A 19,003-nucleotide genomic window follows, 5' to 3' on the forward strand; every position below is an offset into this window, starting at 1 on the left:
CCTGCTGTCCTCTAAAGGACACATGCTGAGCAGCCACACAGTGCGTCATCAGAACATGGCACCAAGTCTGCTGCTGGGTGGCTGCCTTGGGGGCCACTGGGACAGCGGTGGAGCCCACCAAGCCCCAGGCCAGGCGCGGGTCAGTATGCAGAGCCTGGAGCAGACACGAGGGGTCTCTCAACCTACACACGACACCCGAGCCAGATCCCAAACCACTGTTTATTTACCTTGCATTTTTTAAAGACTCACACTCACTTTCTTAAACTTACTTTAGAAACTATATTCTACCATGTAAGCAGCAAATGCAGCACAAACAACCATTAAAATCTGGCCACCTCCAGCTGGCTGGCAGAGGCTGGGTGTGAGGTCCAGCTGTTCCTGAGGAGGTTGGCACTATCAGAGAGGTATGAAAGATGCGCTCGCACGGCCTCAGAAACCAGGGAGAGGACTAATTAGGGCCGGTGACCTCAGTGCTCCTTAAAGTCCACGTGGCCATCTTGGGCCTCCTGTCATGCCGGACAGGCAAAGGTGGGGCTTACTGGGCCTGCTGGAGCGGGAGCTCCCTGGACTGGGAAGACAGCCGCAGCCCTTCCCTGAGGGCGAGCTTCCCTCTCCCCAACACTGTGCCCTGGCCAGGACCCACTCTTGCTTTCAAAGCAGTGTTTGGATACATCTGCCACCAGGGGCAGTGGTGGTCCTGCTGTTCCAGATTCTCTGTCCTGTCCTCAAGGGTTTCTTTCCCCCCATTTCTCCCCTCCGTGGAGTGGGGGTAGGTCAGAAAGCTGCACTCTGGATGGGTTCTGCCTGCAGATACAGTTCAAAGGCACTTCGTGCTTTGCTCTGTAGGCCTCCTGGAGCTTTCCCCGGTCCCAGTGCAGAAGCAGGCACACTTGTGCTGTGAGCCCACACCCTAGTCGGGAAAGCATAACCCAGTGAGTTTCCAGACAGCAGCGCTGCACATCTGGCTGCTGCGGAGTGGCTCACGAGTGATTAGATGGACCAGTGAGTGCACAGCTGCCTGGGCACACTGCCCGGCACCCAGCAGGCTCCAAGGACACAGTTTCCCTTCCCTTCTTCACGGGGGACGACAGCTGCAGAACCAGATGTGAACACCTTGGAGGGAGCTCATAGGCCAAGGAGAGAGACAGTCCGTGTTTGCCGGGGTCTGCTCCTCTCCATGTCTCGATGAGCTGACCTTTCTGAAGGCTCTTTGCTCTTCTCTGAAATTGGGGCGAGAGCGGGCAGTTCAAACAAGACTGCTGTAATTGGGCTGGCATGATGCACTGACAGACGTGGGTGCACACAGGACTCATGTGTGGACTTCGCAGGCAAGGGCCCAGCTGATTTGGCCTTTGTTTCCCACTTGATGGTTCTTCGGGGCTCTTGCTTTGGGAGCACTGTGGCCCGTCACCGAGGAGCAGAACCCACTTGTCAGTGACGTCTAAGTAGAAAGGCGGCAGAAACAGAGGAGCCAGGGCCAAGAGAAGGGAAGGCCTTCCAGGCGCAGGAGGTGCGGTCCTGCCGTTCCCCTTCCTGGCCAGTTTGGGCGCGGGTCACGCAGAGAGGCCTAGAAAACCCAAGTCCTGCCCTGCACTCCACGGCAGGCCTGAGTCCTCACCTTGGCCAGGGCCATGTAACTGAGGCGGCACCGCAGAATCTGGGCTAGTCCACCTGACAAGAATCACTTTGTTTAGCGCAGCTGGAGCCAGCCTGTTTGCACTTGGCTTCTATTTCTGGTGAGGACTTCAGCTCAGCTGACCCGACGGAGACGGCTACTGCTTGTCAGCTTCCAGCCACCTCCCCTGTGAAATCTGATTTGCAGGCAGAGAACATGGGGCTCCCTTTCCAAATCTGCACCGTTTATTACGAAGACACCTACCATTCATGGCAGCCAGCCTGGGAGCCGGCAGTCAAGACACCCACGGGCTTGTGGGCCCTGCACGTCGAGACCCGCTCTGTGTCTGGGATCACTACGAATCGACCACAGTTGCAGATGGCCAGGCTGCCGCGTAGACTGTAGTGTGCCCCCACCATCTTGCCACCCAGCCTTCAACTGAGTCCCGAGTATTTCTAGGTCCCTGGAATTAAAGTTATTCCAACTCTTTGTGGACCAGAGTCCATTTTGAAGTCTTTTAAAAACTCTGGGTCTCCCCTTATAAAAAACAGACCAGTTGCCACTTGAGCGCCTCGACACCTTCCCACATACCCCTTCATTATTCTCTGGTATCAGATCTTCCCAATGTGGCCTTTAAAACTAGTTTGCTTCTTAAAGACGGACCCTTCAGGAGGAAGTGCCATGTAGCTCTTCAGGGAGGACTAAGAGCAGGTCCCAGGAAGGTTGCAGACAAGACGGGGGACCTGACAGCTGTGTGGAAGAGAAGATCTTTCATTTATCCCACACCTCAGAGGGATGTGGAGGACGGTGTGCGATAGGCCTTCTGCTGGGAGGAAGGGGCGTGGCGGGAGGGGCACTGGGCTTGAACTCAGGGTCCACATCAGAAACAGCTTCAATGCTTTGAAAAAAATGCGGCTGTTCCCCTGTGGGGCCTTTTAAATCCAAATCTGCACAGGAGGTTCCAGGTCTGAGTCTTCCACATGGCCCCACACAGAAACCCAGTGACCTCTAGGCCTTGTCACGGGATCCTACCATGGCCCCGAACGGCATTTAGCAGCGCTGGCCTTGAAAATGAGGCCAGCGTGAGACGTGAGACGTGAGACCGCTCGGGGCGGGGGCGGTGGGGGGTCCGTACTGACCTCGCTCAAAGGCCTGCTCCTGCTGAGGGCAGTCACGGAAAGAGAAGACACCTGAAGTTGAAATTCTCATAATTTTAATGGTCAATAGCTTGTGGTGGGCTCTGGATGGTACAGTTAAACAACAGACTTAAAGACCTCCCCCCCCCCAACCCCGCAAGCGCATTCATACCCCCTCCGTAGCATTGCTGCCATCAACATTCCGCCGCCCGCTCAGACTCCCACAGCTCAGACCCCCCGCGGGTTACGGGAATCCACATCTTAGTGTAATGAGCTGAAAACCCTTGGTACGCCTGTGATCTGTGTTATTATTTTTTTTTTTTTTAAATAACAACTATTAAACCAAACCCCTTCCCAGGCTCCGCCGCATCACAGAGCAAAAACTGTTGCTGTGGCCATCTGACTCCTCGGGTTGTCTCTCGTGGGCTGGGTCGTTTGCTTCTCTCCCCGTCCTACTGCAATCATACGGCGTAGAGTTCGTAAATCTTCTTTACACAGTACACCAGGGCGGCCAGTGCTATCGTGTTGTGCAGTCTCTTTCTGTGCAAGTCGTCCTTCCGGACCAGCACCACTGGGGTGGAGGAAGTGAGTGTGTGCAGGGGCAGGCGGGACAGTTTGTAGGCGTCGTACTCCACCTGGTACTTGCAGCAGGGGTCAAACTGCCAGGAGATGCCGTAGAGGGTGCAGCAGGCCAGGCTGAGCACACCGGCGGGCAGTGAGATGTAGTGGGAGTAATCCAAGGGCAGGGCCAGCGGGGTGAAGAGGCAGGCGGTGCCCGCCAGCACGGTGGTCTTGTGCAGGCAGTTGCCCACGGTGATCCAGCGGGCCGTCTCGTCGCCGATGCGCGTGGGCTCGATCACGATGTACTTGTACTGCGCTTCCAGCGCCTGCTCCAGCTCATACTCGAACTGGTCTTGGGCGTTCTCCCCGTTGTAGATCTCGTGCACGATGTAACAGTCCGTGGCCGACAAGCTCACCCTTGGGGAAGGGGGGGAAAGAGGAGACAGTGAGACCGCTGAGAAGCACATGCCTCACTTCCGTGCTGAGACACTGGGGACAAGTCCGTGGCCGCAGCCTGGGCGCCCGGCTCAGCAGACAGCCCGAGCTCTCGAGGCCACCACGTCTCGCTTTTGGTCTTATCATCCCTGGAACCCAATATACAAGGTAATCACTGAAGAATTTTTTTTCTCCTGAGAGAAAATGGCTAAATGCAGAGAGACACAGGAGGAGGAGTACCCAGATCTCTAAGGGGATGACCGCCGGCGACGTGCACCGGGCCTGGCAGGCAGCCCAACTCAGTGGACTGAGTGGACAGAGCTAAGTCTGCAAAGGAGCCACAAGGAAGAAAGAGTGTTTCGGCCCGGAATTACATCCACGCAGAGGCCCAAGGCCGGCAGGACGAAACGTGCTCTTGGTTAACCAGAGCAATGGAGGGAGGAGGCTTCTTCGACGGAAACCAACAGACCCGAGGCCAATAGTGCCAAACACCCTGCCCTCTGCAAGGGTCAAAAGCAGTCATCCCTGCCCCACAGAACAAAAGACCGATAGGGTCATCCTCGCCTCAGATGACTGAGAACAAAACTCCTCTGGCCGTCACGGGAGGACAAGCTGCACAAAGCACCCCGGCCAGCAGCCCCGAGAACACCAGCACACAGCTTAGAAAAAGCAGCCCTCTGGTCTCATTAGGAAAAGACAAGGCCTCAGGAAGAGTGACAATGAAATTCAGTGTAAGGGGGATACACAAAGGACCCCCAGAGGTTCCTGGCCATTCTGACCCTGTGCCTCCAGGACTCTGTATTTATCGCCAGGAAACACTCCTCCCACTCACATAAGAAATACTGTTCACAGGGCGCCTGGGTGGCTCAGTGGGTTAAGCCTCTGCCTTCAGCTCAGGTCATGGTCTCAGGGTCCTGGGATCGAGCCCCACATCGGGCTCTCTGCTCAGTAGGGAGCCTGCTTCCCCCCACCCTCTGCCTATTGGTGATTTGTCAAATAAATCTTAAGAAAAGAAAGAAAGAAAGAAACACTGTTCACAAAGACCCACTTCAAGTGGCTGAGCTGATCCAACTCCCTCCCGGGACTAGGGATGGGTGACCTGACCCTCACTGGCGGAAGACAAATCTGGAGGGTTAGGGACAGACAACTCAGCTGTGAATCAAGGCCACAGAGCTGGCCCATGGGCCATGGGGGGCATTTGAGGCGGTTTCAGGATTCTGTTTGACGTCTCTCCAGTGCAAACTTTGCATCCAAAGCAGAATCTTTCCACACCCCTGATGGGCTAACCTAAATATAGACCCGTACACACCTTGTCATTTCCATTTGGCTTGTTTCAGCCTGTCCAGATCTTTCTGAATTTCCATACCGCCTTTCAGCGTATACCATTTCTCTTAGTTTTATGTTCTCAGTTCATCCAGTAAAAAGCCTTCTCTATACCGGCCTCCGGGAGACATTGGTAGACGCAGCTCTGGAAGCTGGATCAAGTCACTTAACCCTGTTACTAGGCAGCACAGAACACCTTTCACATGCCTCAGTGAAAAACAGCCTCTTGTCCCTGGGCTGGTCAGACCATGACAAACAAGAGAAGGTCCAGGGACCCCCATCTGGCTCCTGGTGCCCCCACCCGAGCCCATGCCCTTCTAACTGGGGCTCTGGACCAGTGTACTGAGCCCATCCTCCTGAGCTCTGCTTGTTCAATGAGTCGCACAGCCCTATGTGCTCAAGGACACAAGGTTCACCAGCCCCCGACATCCTGGAGCACACACCCAGCAGCCACTCTGAGGAAAGCAACAGGGGAGCCAGGCTCAGAGCGTCCTCGTCAGGGACCGGGCACGTTAAGAACAAGTGAAGGCTTTTAAAACAAGGTCACCCCCAGAACCTCTAGGTCCCAGCCCTCCTTCAAAGATGACATGTTAAGTGTGGTGAAAACTGGATTGTCGGGGATACGCTTCGAGAAAAAAGACAGGCGATGAGAGAGTGGGACCACTGAGCACTCCCTCCAGTTACTCCCAGGCAGGATTCAGCACAATAAAAACTATTTTTAACCAACAAATAAGCAAACCTAAGAGGCAAAAAGTTTCACCCTGTTAGAAAAACAAGTGCTCAGTACTCTCCTGTGGTCCCATCAGAAATGAAAAGTCACTGGTAATGGCCTGACTGCCCCCCAAGTGCAGGGGGAGGAGCATCCTCCAGGAGGGGCCTCCATTCCCAGGTGGGAACCACTTTAGCAAAAGGAACTGGCTGGGACTTGGGCAGAGGGAACTCTTTATTCTGAAAAAGTAACTGTAATTAAGTTGGGCTCAGGGGAACCTCCTAATTAAATCACAGGCCCTAATTAAACGGTGTGCACTGGGGAGAAGTTGTGCACTTGGGGGGGGGGGCGGTCAGACAAGCAGCCTCCTAAACACGGGCCGTCGCCGGAGCAGCTCACTGCAGCGAGCCAGTACTTGGGGCTGCCTCTCCGGGAGGAGTTAATGAGCTGTTTCCGGAAGAATCCACCGGAAGTAGATGAGACGGGAAAAGGAGGGTTTCCCAGTTCAAGGCCTCCATTTGGTTTGAATTCAGGGAGGGGAGACGGAGTTTGTTTCAGTTCTCACTCCCAGGCAGGACTCCGCACTTTAGAAGTCACCTGGAGCAAACAAGCACACCTAAGAGGCAGAGTCTCACACTGACTGGAGATGTCCCAGCAGAAAGGGAAGTCACTGGTCACGGGATGACTGGCCCCATGTGCACAGGACCCGGGAGAAGACTGGCTCCCAGGCAGCCCCGACTTTCCTTGTGTTCTCAAGCTGTGAAGAGGAGGCAGTTCAACTCACTGTGTGTCCCACTATCAAAGCAAGGCCGGGGATGCCTTTCTGGCCAAAGTCCCTCCAGAACGTTTAAGGCAAAACCTGGGTGTCAAGGTTGGGACTATAGAATGTTCCTGCCCAAACTGCAAATCTACCTTAGCATAAGGTGCCCTCTCTGCCCGGCAGACTGTAGCCATCCTGAACAAGCCAAGCACAGAACAGTGATTATAGTATCTGATCTTTAGTGTACTTTAAAAAAGGTATACATTTGTTTTTAGCGGCTTTTAGGTGCCTCAGCTGGTTAAGCATCTGCCTTGGGCTCAGGTCATGATCCTACGGTCCTGGGATCCAGTCCTGCATTGGATCCCTGCTCAGCGGGGAGCCTGCTTCTCCCTTTGCTCCTCACCCCACTTGTGTTCTCTCTCTCAAATAAATAAAATCTTAAAAAAAAAAAAAAAAAAAAAAGGTGTATGTTTGTTTTTAAACACGCAGAACCTTTCTGGATACACAAAGACCCGGGATACACGACCATCACTGGGGAGAGGAATGGAGTGGCTCCAGAGAGAAAAGAGGAGCCCTTTTACCAAATAACTTTAGAACCTTTTGTGTCTAACACAATCCATGGTACTTAGGGTAGGTACAAGGTCATGCTCCTAAACCCCCTGTGCCAGTGCTGACATCAGTTCGCTCAGTGAGCTCTAAACTGGCTGCCGGGGCAGAGCATGAACCCGTCCAAGCTGAAGGGGCTGCTGTGGGCGCTGCCCCAGGGTCATGGGCCCTTGTGCCTGGGGCTCCTATCAGCCTCCCTCATTCTCCCTTCACCCAGAGTGGGCCTGAGACCCTCCCCTCTCCTCCTCTGAATCTGCCCTGGCGGTGGTAAAGATAGGGTCTTCAGCGGAATTCCCAGAGAACACTGGCTTTCCAGTGAGAAGGGGGCCATAATGAAGAACCAGGCCACTGAACTTGACTCCCTGGATGTGGGCACCCTCTGCACCTGGCAGCCTGCCCAGCATGTGGCCCCGCGGTCCCCTCCACCGTCGGGAAGCCAGTCTCGGAGGACTCCGGAATCACCAGAGTAGTCTCAAACCCGGGATCCCCAAAGTCTGGAGATACCTCCCCCAAAATCAGAGCTGTGCAAAAATGTTCCAAGCAGCACCGTGCAGGGAGAGCAGCACTGCTATGAAGAGACCGTTAATCGGGCTGCTCCTCTACCCGGCGGGGAAGGTACAGCCGAATCCCTCACTGGGGAGAAAGCAGGGACACGTGCGGACGTTCGGAACGCGCAGCACAGCGCTGCCAGAGACGCTGCCGCTGAGGAGGGTCCTCATGTGGGCTAACTGCGAAGAAAAGCAAGGAAACGACGTCATGAGCGAGGGGCCTCTGCCTGCGACAAGGGACACATGGGCCAGGGTGATGCCAGTTTTCTACTTAAGCTGAGCGGTGAGCCCATGGGTTTACAGTCTCCAGATCACGGTGACACACACGTAAAATGTACCGTCCTGACCATTTGTAAGCGCACAGTTCAGCAGCGTTCAGTACCTTCCCGCTGTGGCGCAAACAAGCTCCAGGACGGTTTCCGCCTGCACAACTCTGCCCCCGCGAAACAACAGCTCCCACCCCTACCCCCACCCTTCGACTTTGTGTCCCTCTAAGCCGGACAACGTTGGGTACCACGTGTAAGTCAAATCATACAGTATCTGTCCTTGTGCAACCGGCGTACTCAACTTGACACCACGTTTTCAAGGGTCACCCATGTTATACGCCATGAGTCAGGAGTTCCTTTCCCTTTAAGGATGAATAAAAGAATAGAATAAAGAATAAAAGAATATTCCATCAAGTGTCTATACACCTGTTCATCACGCCTGGGCTACTTCCTCCACCTCCCAGCTATTGGGGATAATGCTTCTGTGAACACAGTATAAAACTATGTGCTCAAGTCTCCGCTTTTCATTCTTTTGGATCTATGCCTGGAGGCCGAATTGTTGGATCGTGTGGGAATTCTACTTTTCACTTCTTGAGGAACCGCTGCACTGTCCCCCACCACGGCTGCATCCCTTTACGTTGCCCCCAAAAGGGCATGAGGGGTCCAACTGCTCCAAATCCTCACCAATGCTTACACCTGTTTTGATTTTAACAGCAGGCATCCCGATGGGTGGTTTTGATTTATACTTTTTAAATAACAGCTTTATTGGGACAGAAGTCACCCATTTGGAGTGTACAATGCGGTGGCTTACTGCCTTCCCTGCGTTGAGCAACAGACAGCATGATCAATTCTGGAGTATTTCCATCACCCCAAAAAAGAACCTCCATCGCTCCCCCTTTCCTCCAACCCTCCCAGCCCCTGGCAAGCACCAATCCACGCACTGACTGGAGGGACTCAGTTGTCCTGGACGTTTTGTATAAATGCCGTCGTGCCTGTGGCCGCCTGGGCCCACCTGCTTTTGTTTAGAACAATATTTTCAAGGGTCAGACATACGGTAGCAAGTTTATGACTTTCACATGTTAGAATCCATACTTTTGATGTGTTTAACATACAGTTTTTAAAAATCCAAGACAAAAGATCTGGAGGGAAGTATCAAAGATGCTGGACACGAAGAAAAGTCAACAGGGGTTTTCTTTGGATGGTGGCCTACCAGGTGACTGACATTTTATTTTCCTGCATAGGTTTCTGTACTTTTCAAAAACAGAAAACAAATACACATGTGCTTTTATAATGCGGAAATGAATCGCCAGCTTTCTGGCAAAAAGAAAACTCTTGTTTGACAGCCCTGTATCCCTCGGGGTGACAAGACTGCGCAGCCGAGACGAGCAGGAGGGGGCCCAGTCCCGGCCCCAGCACTGACCCCGTGCGGACGGAGAAGCGTGTGATGCCAGGGAACGAGCCCACCACCGCGGGTCTGGGCAAGGCAGCATCTCATGGCTGGGGTATCCTGATGGTCTCAGCCCTCTGCAGTCCTGCCAGTGAGCCGGAGGAAAATTTCATTTCCGTCACCTCAAGCGAACACTGGCCAAGGCGCCGTGCAGGCCACCATCACTTTCTGGTCCTGGCAGAACCGGAAGAGGCTAATCTAACAGCAGCGGAAGCGCTTGCTTTGGGCTCACTTCCTGGGGCTGGGCCTGGGCTGGGAGCTCCGGTCTGAAAGACAAAGGATGTAAACTCGGAGCTCTGGGAGGCAGACTGTGTTTTCACCCGGCCTGAATGTGACAGGGCACCAACACACAGTACTGGAAGCGCATTTGAAATGAGTGGCAGGAGAAGAACAATTACAGTAATTAAGACAACGCGTGGGTGAAAAATTAAACTAGGTCCATATGTCAGGTTGCTTTCCACCCAGTAAGCATGTGGCCACTTCATTACCTGTGCTCTGGGAGGTCCTGGACTTTACCTCGACCCCCAGATCTAGCATGCACTTCTGGCTAACCAAAAAGTACCTCCTCAGGAGTCAAAGAAAGCAGCAGGATTCTGTGTCGTGGCTTTAAAAGCCAATCCGGACAGCAACGCACAGGCATGTAGCCCCGAATGTTGAGGATGATTCCAAACAGGCCGAGGAACTTGCACAGGCACCCAACATGTTCATGTGTTTCAGAGAGAGCCCTGCTCAAGGACACGCGTTCCTCCCCGGTGCTTGGGGAACCGCACAGTGCTCTCCTGTGGGAGTAAGAGCACCGGGCACCGAGGAGGGGGAGTGTGTCCGGAGACCTGGATTCTAGTTCCCGCTCGGTAACTCGCTGGCTTTGTCGCCAAGGGCAAAAGCCCTTGCTGCTCTAAGCCACGTTGCCTGGGGTCAAACAGGGCAAAGGCTCTAGCTCTTTCCGAGTGCCACAGTGAGGGCGGAATGGAGTGGGCTCTGCCAACCCAGGTGACAGCTGCAAAACACACCCCAGTGTAAGGCCCACGCAGCTGTTTGTAAATTTAAATTAACTAAAACTGTCAAGTACAAAATCCACTTCCTTAGACACAGCGGCCATACCTCGAACCGTCTGTGGCCACCTGTGGCTAATGGCTACTCTAACAGAAAGCAGTGAAAGGACATTTCTGTTATGGCAGAAAATCCTACGGATCAGCCCTGAGCTGAAGCACTCCTGTGACTCTACTAAGCTTACTGGCTCTCCCCAGAACTCCGTGGTCCATAACGCCGCTGCTGGCAGCAGGGACAGAACACAGAGGCAGCTGGAAGGTGCCGGAGGGTTCGCTCTGTGGAGGACCTCCCACCTTCTCCCACCTCCTCCCACTGCCTTCACTCACCGAGGCCCTGTACAGAGAAGCCCAGCTCCGGCCTGGCCTCGGCCTCCCCGCCCATACAAGAGCATCCTGCCCTTTGCAAAGCTGCGCCTGAGCCGGAATGGGGCCTAAAGCACGGAATCCCCGAGGCGCAAGTATTGCTGCTGGAACCACACTGCTCCCGTCAATCCAGGAAGACGGAAAGTCATGCCTGAGGAGGATGAACCCCAGCAGATGACTTTAAGTTGCAATATCCAATTTCCGGGATCAGAACCTATGGCTGAGTGCACCGACTCCACCTTCTGGTAGGCAGCTGGGGAGGGCCCACACACCCAGACTCGGGCGTGGATGCCTACCTGTGCGCCTCGGCCACGGCCAGGAGGAACAAACATTTTCACCACACACTGGAGCCAGAGAGGCAGTTTTCCAAGACAAAAACAAAGTACCCCAGGCCACTAAGGGTCCTCAGCTCTAGAAGGAAAAGCTCAGATCAGAGTGAGGAGAACATCACTCCCAGAAAGTGAGCCACCTGCCTTCATGGCTTGTGGCCCATCTGTTCAACTGGACCGGGACTAAACCCTCCACCAGCCATCCAGGACCACAACTCTCCGACTCACATATTAAAGCCACGCTGTCAGAACAGCACGAACGGGCAGGCGGCCACACAAGCCAGGGGCTCCCCCGAACACCTGAGCATCTAGTCCAGCATGCCCGGCCCTCTGGACACCCCAGGTCTTTGAGCAGGGCTGCTGCCTTGCATCATGAGGAGTATCAGATCAAGCACATGTTCACATGATGGGAAGAGCGGGAGCTCAGAGTACGTGGCTATACTCACATTCCAACCATCACGGAGAGCTCAGGGACGCTCAGAGGCCCTGAGGGAGTGAAGACAAGCGGCCCAAGTAGGACAGGCGGGCCCGTCTGGGAGCTGGTCCGGGGCGGCACCCAAGTGGCAGAACACACAGATACCTGCACTGTGCCTTCCTAGATGGGCAAGTGTGTCTCAAAGACGCCGACAGGCCAAGTGGCAATCTGTTTCGTGTGCTCGCTGCCAGTGTGCTGAATTCTGGACAAGAATTCAGGTTACAGCTCAGAGTCTGATGTTCTTCATTACAAACACTGTTGAGTCCCTGGATTTAACGGAGTGGAGAGAAAAATCAACATGCGAGCAGCTAGCATTTTGCTATTTCCACCCCTCTCCTCCTTTAGTCTAGACCAGCGCTGTCGCATCACTAGAACTTCCTGCAGTGACGAAGGTGTTCTAAATCTGCCCTACCCAATGTGCTAGCCCCCCAAGCCCCATGTGGCTACTGAGCACTTGAAATGGGACTGACTCGTATGACTGAGAAGCTGAATTTTTTCATCTTATTTTTATTTAATTAATTTTTTAAGATTTTTTTTTTTTAAAGTAATCTCTACATCCAATGTGGGGCTCAAACTCACAACCCCAAGGTCAAGAGTCACATGCGCTACTGAGCCAGCCAGGCTCCCCTATTTTTAATTAATTTAAATTTAACTGCCACATGTGACTAGTGGCTACTGAATGAACACAGCTCTTGACTCAAGAACCAGGTAAAGAATTCACACATCGTGTATTCTGAAGCGGACCACCATTAATACACAGCTGATGTCAGAAACTGTGGTGGACGGTACAGTCCTGGGCAGGGCCTTTAAGTACAAGTCATGCTTGGGAGTTTGCAGCCACTTGACAAATCTGGAAAGTTTGCCCAAAGTGTTGCTCTGCTCCAGCTCCTGCCCCAAACCAGGCAAAGAGTCCTCTGCTTTCAGCATAAAGCAGACTCCAACTGGGTGTGTCAAGTAATTCTGGAAAGTGGTCTTCCAATGTGAAGCTGAGATTTGGGTCAGCACAGATGTGACATGGAACAAACTCATTTAAGAGAGCCATAAACACCCTATTTCAGCCCTAAGAGCCAATAATATGCTTGGGCCTCTTAATCTACGGTGCTGGGCAATCAATTAATCCAGCCCGCCCCTCCCGAAACAGTCTTTCCACCCACTGAGCAGGAATGGAGGTGTGCCCAGAAGTTAGCTAGCTGGCCCAGCAGCGGGTTATGTTTCCATCCTCTGCTCAGCGTGGGAGGATCTTAGGGAAACTGGGCTCCGACGAATGATTCCTCCAACAGAGCCGGGCTAGGGCCTCCCCACAAAGGCAACTAGAAAGGTCCCCCAGCCACACACCATGATATCTGAAGGAAGAGAGATGGGGCCACCCGAACCATAAAATCTGCTGCCCCATTCCTGGGGCATCTGCATGTGTGAGCAGAGCCTTTGTCTCCAGGCCAAAGGTTGCAACCTGCACACCTAGGGAGACTAGGCAGGTAACTGCAGGGAGTCAAGCTGTCAGGTGAGTAATGAACTAGAGAGCACTTGCCCTGACCAAAAGCAGTCCGCCACCACTCAACTTTTCAAGGAGAGTTTTACGTGAAATCTTCCAACTTTTAAGTATTGGCAACTGATTTAAATTCTTTTTAAAACCTAAGGAACGACAGTCAAGGGCTGGATTCAGCCTATGGGCTGCTAGTCTGCAAACTCAGTTTTGAATTAATGCATCTCCAACCAAGGAGATAAGATCGCCAGTATCTGATTTCGTAGATCAATAAAAGCTTAACTTGTGCTGGCACAGCCCTTGTATGATGTCTGGGGCATTCCCATTTGGCCCTTCCAGCTGTTTTTATCCAGTAAGGAGAAATGCCTTTCTCTCAGCTACTCTGGCTTTTCTAAGCAGGATTAATGGTCGCATTTAAGATCCTGAAAACGTTTGCCAGGTTTAAAGGCCATCGAGGTCATTTCTTTAACTTCTTCCTATGGTCTGATCTAAGAAATACCACATGGGAGTTGGAAAAACAAAAATATCTGCTTGCCATTCACTGCTTTTCCACGGAAGAGGAAATGCAGAGCAGACAACGCTGGATAACTCTGAGCTTAAGATAGCTGGTCTACCACAACTACCAAACAGGAAGACTCTTCCGAGCCGAGAAAACCATCTGCAGGCAACAGCAATGCATACGCGATGGAATCAAAGAAAAAGAATAATGAGGATAGTTGGGCGGGAGGTGGGGGGAGGGGGTGAAGACACTGTTCTGTTTCATAAGCCTCTCCAAAGAGACAAAACACACAAACACAAAACTTTCTTGCTGACCTCGGCTATACCAAGCAAGCCATAACAAAATGGACAGAGCAACTGAATTCAGGCGACTACACCAATACACATCCTTCTTCAAATTTCTAGTAGCTGAACAGCTTCTAGTGGCTTCTAGCTGAAACTGCCTTCTCGAAGAACTGTAACTTCAACCCGAAACACAGAAACTCTGACAATCTCATCTTCTAGAAATCAGTTCTCCAAATCGAGATCCACTTCGGAAGAAACAAGCCCCTAGCTCCCTACCCACTCATCATTCATTAAGAAAGGTCACTTTAAAGGACTTCCACAGCAGGGGCGCTTGCAGAGAACCCTCGAAAAGTCGCAAGACTCGGAGGGTTCGAGGAAGCGGCCGGCTCTCGGCCGGGAGACACACTGGGGAAGGTTAAAGCTATCCTGATAAATGTGCAGACCGCACTACCCTCTCGCAGCTGGCCCACTCCGTGCAGGCTTCCCTTCGTTTTCCTTCCCCGGAGCCATCCCTCATCACGTCAGGGGTCGCGGCCGAAATGGCCACGCTCCTGGCCAGGCAGGACGGGAGCTTCGGACACTGCCCGACCGCGGGATGCTAGGCGGGTCCCTTGGGCCGCGCGGGGCTCCCTGTCCTTCCCGCGTGGCCCGGCCCCGGCCCCTGTATGGCCGCGGGCCACCTCTCCCGGCCCCGCATCGTCACCTCCCCGGAGGCCTCCGCGGAGGCCGCTTTAGCCGGGCTAGAGCGGGCGCCAGATCCCACCCAGATCCTGGATCGGCCAGAGCAGGAACCCCGCGTGCCTCGCAGGAGTACGAGGAGGGAGGGTGGGCGAGAAAGGGGAGCCCGGGGACGAAGGCAGGGACAGCGGTGCAGCCCCAGGAGGCCTCACTGGCTTCCAGGCTCCTGACCCACTCGCCCTGGGAAAGCAACAGGCCCCCGGATCTCACCTCTCTCGGGCGCTGCCGCCACTGCTGCCCGGGCCAAGACGCCTCCTTCCCCAAGCGGCCATCTTGGAGACACTCAGCTCGCAAATGTCTCGCGCCAAGGCGGCCTCGGGATAGTGGGCGGACTGAAGGGAAATGTAGTCCGGGCCACAGCCGCGGACTGCACAGAAGGCGGAAATCGAGCTCCTCGGAACTACAATGTCCACAATACGCCCCGCGCGCCGGAAGCCCCGCCTCTTTGAGGTTGCCTGGGAAGTGTAGTCCTCAAACCAGGCGGAGTGGAAGGAAGCTTCCTGGGAAGAGTCCATTCAGGGCACCTTTTTAGAATTTAAATTTCCAGAGTTCACAGCTTAGGAGTCACAGGCGCCCGCCCGCTTGTACGGCCTTGGGCTTCAGGAGCAAAGAGCTGAAGGAGAGTGGAAAGAAAGTGCCTACAACTCCCAGACCACCGCGCGGGAGGCGTCCGGCCGCTGCCCGCTGCAGTCGCCGAGGGGCGCCGCGCTTTTTGCGGGGCCTGACCTCCGCTTCCTTGTTCTACCCGCGCTCGCCGCCCTCGTGCTCGCCCGGCTGCCGGCGTGTCCAGCCGGCACCTTCGTCTCGCTCTCCGCGAAGGCGGCCCGATGTGCCCTTCACAGCGGCCTCTGCCCCCTAAGGTCACCGAGGGGCCGGAGGCGCCACGGGCCTTTCTCAGAGGCCCTCCCTACTCCCGCTCCATTCCCCCCAGTTCCCTGGACTCCGAGGATGCTTTAGGGACCAGACAGACGCGGTCCCTTCTGTCACGAAAGTTCCCGCTTACACCCTGTTGGAATCGAGAGTCTCAAGGCAAAGAACTACAACATGTGATCATTGTTATGAAAGAAACGGTCCTGTGTAGAGAAAAGCCCTTTTTAGATGGGGCCCGTGAGACCCTTTAGTCTCCACCGCACAGCCCACTCCTGTTTTGGTGCGGGACGTGAACATAATCTCCTAATTCGATGTCTTTGAGAGTATATGGCGGGCAAATCGCCCCTCCTGAGCCGGGATCAGGACCTGGCATTTCCCTGCCTGGACCCTGCCGGAAAGAGTCAGCAAACGGGACCCAGTGATTCCTAGTTGCTGCTCCCATGGACCTTTGGGCTATTTGGAGGAGGAGCGTTTCGCAGTGTTGGAACTTGTAGTCCCTCTCCTGCTTTCCGCAGACAACGTTACAACACGTTAGTTGGTTCCGTAAATATTTGAGCAACTCTTGTATGGCAAAATCGGCTCCAGATTCCCAGACAGGAAAAAGCACAGTGCCTGCTGTCAGCATCCAAGCCTGGCGGAACTCAGCACTCCCAGGCACAGGGCTGTCAGGTGTTGATGGCACTCTTAGCATCGAGGAGAGGATTCATCTGTATCTCCTTCCAGCTCACAGTCCACAATAGATTTAAATGCTTGAACTCCTCTCACAGTCCCTCATTACCTATATGATGAAATTCAAGCTCCTTAGCACAATCTAGAGGCCACTCCGTGGTTTGGAAGTTGCCCAGCTTGCCAGCTTCAACTGCCTCTCCTTCCTGCCTGGAAACTGCCAGGTTAGCGAATCCAGAGCAAATCCATGCTTTCCCTAAAATATCTTTCTCTGCCAGCCAACTAGCCTTTAGACTTTGGGCCTGACTGGTACCTCAGAAGTGCCCGCTCAGGTCACACAACCCTGCCTCGTGGTGCCAGTGTGTATGCAACGTGTCGGTAGAGACTGCTGGACAAGTACCATGCTGCTTCGTCATTACCTACAGACGGGCCGTTTTCTCTGGACCAAGTGTGGGGATGCAGAGGGTCTCTTGGGATTTTAGATCAGCTGCGTGTGAAGCCTGGCACCACACTCTGCTTCTAGGGTTGCTTCTACAACTACTTGCTCAGTTTCCTTGTTTGTCAACTGGGGGTGATATTAGTGCCTTGCCTCACGGGACTGCTCTGAGCATTACATATGATACACGCATGGAACTTGTACATACATGTTACACCGGTACCAGTAACAATGGGTGGTGATGTCCCGCCAAGCCCTGTTCTAAACATGTTAAGTGATTTAACTATTGATCTTTACAATGACCCCGTGAAAGTGATGCTCTTATTATCAATGTTCTCATTGTGTAAATGAGGAAACTGAGTCGCGGGGGACCTGAGTGACTTTCCGAGGTCACCCTGTCGGTCAGGAATGGTGCCAAGAATTGAACCCGAGCTGTCTGGTTGCGGAGATTACACTGTGCTGTGGTGCCCTTCAGGAGGAGCTCTGGAAATGTCATTGTTTTTGTCAAGAAGGACAGGTCGCACACCCATGTCAACTGCACAGAGGAGATGTAAGGCCTCCAACGGCTGTTGCAGGCCGTTCACTTCCAGTCTGCTGACTTGAGCTGAGACACAGCCCCCTCACCCGCCAGGGTTGCCTCTTGCTCACTCTTAGTGCTCACACGCCTTCTGGAAGCTTCACAGTTCATAGGCAGGTTAGTTCCCTCGGCATGTAGTAACTGAGCATGCGCTGAGGGCACAGACCGAATGGTGGAAATCGGAATTCCTGTGGCAGTGGGCACCCCTGGGCAGTGGGACCCCCCGAAAGACTCCTGAGCGGCTGGTGGCCAGCCAGCCAGCGGGACAGCCCGGTCCTAGCTGGGGCTCACAAGTAATCGAGCACCCTTTCTGTTCATTCATTCTTAGAGCAAATAAGTATGGCGTGCATTCAGTGTCCCACACTTGGCCCCAGAGACACAGCATTTAGTAAGACGAACACTGTGCCTGGCCTTGTGGGCTCTTCAGTCCTAGTGATATAACAACCAAGTAAATGCTTGCAGAGGTTTTCTAAGAAGAAATGAAGCAGGATGATGTAGTAGAGTGACTTGGAGACTATGGGGGGCTAGAGGAGATGTCTTTCCAGAGGGAGTGTTTGCATGGGCCCCGAGTGGAGAGTGTGCACAGGCAGAGCTGGAGACAGAATGTTCTGCACAGAGAGAATCCCTGTGAAGGCTCTGGGGTGTGCGTGAGCTCGAGTGTTCCAGAAATGGGACTGGGGTGACTAGCGCATGGTGAGGGAGGAGAGGTGCTGGCTTTGCCTTTGGTTAAGTCACTTCCTCGCTCTGAGTTTCAATTCTCTCATCTGTAAAAGGTGGTAAGTTTCTCTGTGTGTTAGTCAGTGTCAGTTAGAGGGGGAAAGCCCCCGCAGGTATTTCAAGCAGAAGGAGTTTACTACAGAGCGTTGTTGACAGAGGTGTTGGGAGGACAGGAGAAGCAAGGGGACAATAAGGACACCCACTCGATTCCCACTTGCTGGAGCAAGAGCTGAGCACCACACCCCTGGGGGTGTCTGCTGTCACCACTGCTGTCACCACTGCGGCCTGTGGTGCCATAGTACCCTGGCCTGGGGTGGCTCCTCCCTCCTTCCCGTCTCCAGGACACCTGCCGTGCCTCCCGTAGGCCCTGTCACCCGCCGGGGTGTCTGAGAAGTGTGCTTTCCGGGTTCCAGTCCTGGCTGCAGGGAAGAGCCTAAAAAGGCACGTGTGGGAGGGAACGAGCAGGCAGCATTGACACACGGCTACGGCGCACGGCTCCTGCGAGGAGGAGCAACGAGTGTGCGTCCAGCAAATTCGGCCGGCTCAGACCCCTCCCCGCACATCGTAGGCATCCGGGAGGCAAACAAAGACATCTTTGCGTGTTTTCACAGGAAGGTTTGGGCTTACGACTAAAAGCATCAAAAGTGGCATCTTAAAGATAGAACTTTGATTCTGAATGGATAATATAGTCACATGGCATAAGGTTCAAGTTACAAAACAATACGCAGGGACGGTGAGTTTCTTGCATCCTGGTCTTCCCATTACTTCGTCCTTAACACCTTCTAGAACAATCGCTTGTGCCTTTCTGCTTTGTCTTTTGTGGCTGACCCAGACATAGGCAAATGTCTCCATCTGCTAACAGCTGTGTCCTTTACCCCCACGGTGCTTACTGGACACGGGCTGTGTGGCTTGTCGGTGTCACTTCAGCGTATCCTGGGGGTCACTGGGCATGCTCGGGATTCCACAGGACGCCGCATGCCGTGGTTAGCTCTGCCCTGCTTTTCTTAGGCAGCCTCCCAGAAGTCTTTTACTGTTTCGAAGAGGGCTGCAATCCGTGTGCTTGCACGACTTCCTGGTGTTGCACACCTTCCTGTGGGATAATTTCCCAAAG

General features: G+C 53.8%; 1 protein-coding gene across 2 annotated transcripts; it reads right to left on the bottom strand.

The window, feature by feature from the left end:
* Positions 1-2,808: 2,808 nt before the first annotated feature.
* On the bottom strand, positions 2,809-14,947 carry TMEM11 (transmembrane protein 11). 2 transcript variants are annotated; one of them, XM_032841376.1, is made up of 2 exons: positions 14,837-14,947; positions 2,809-3,729 (listed from the first exon to the last, which is right to left on the bottom strand). In XM_032841376.1, the coding sequence occupies exons 1-2, from the start codon at positions 14,896-14,898 to the stop codon at positions 3,213-3,215; spliced, it is 579 nt and encodes a 192-aa protein (XP_032697267.1). In that variant the 5' UTR covers positions 14,899-14,947; the 3' UTR covers positions 2,809-3,212. The 2 variants fall into 2 exon arrangements, with proteins under 2 accessions (XP_032697267.1, XP_032697268.1); XM_032841377.1 differs by lacking the exon at positions 14,837-14,947 and adding an exon at positions 11,594-11,842.
* Positions 14,948-19,003: the final 4,056 nt, after the last annotated feature.

Source organism: Lontra canadensis, unplaced genomic scaffold (genome assembly GCF_010015895.1).
Source record: "Lontra canadensis isolate GAN:19392208 unplaced genomic scaffold, GSC_riverotter_1.0 scaffold122, whole genome shotgun sequence".
Classification (NCBI taxonomy): domain Eukaryota; kingdom Metazoa; phylum Chordata; class Mammalia; order Carnivora; family Mustelidae; genus Lontra; species Lontra canadensis.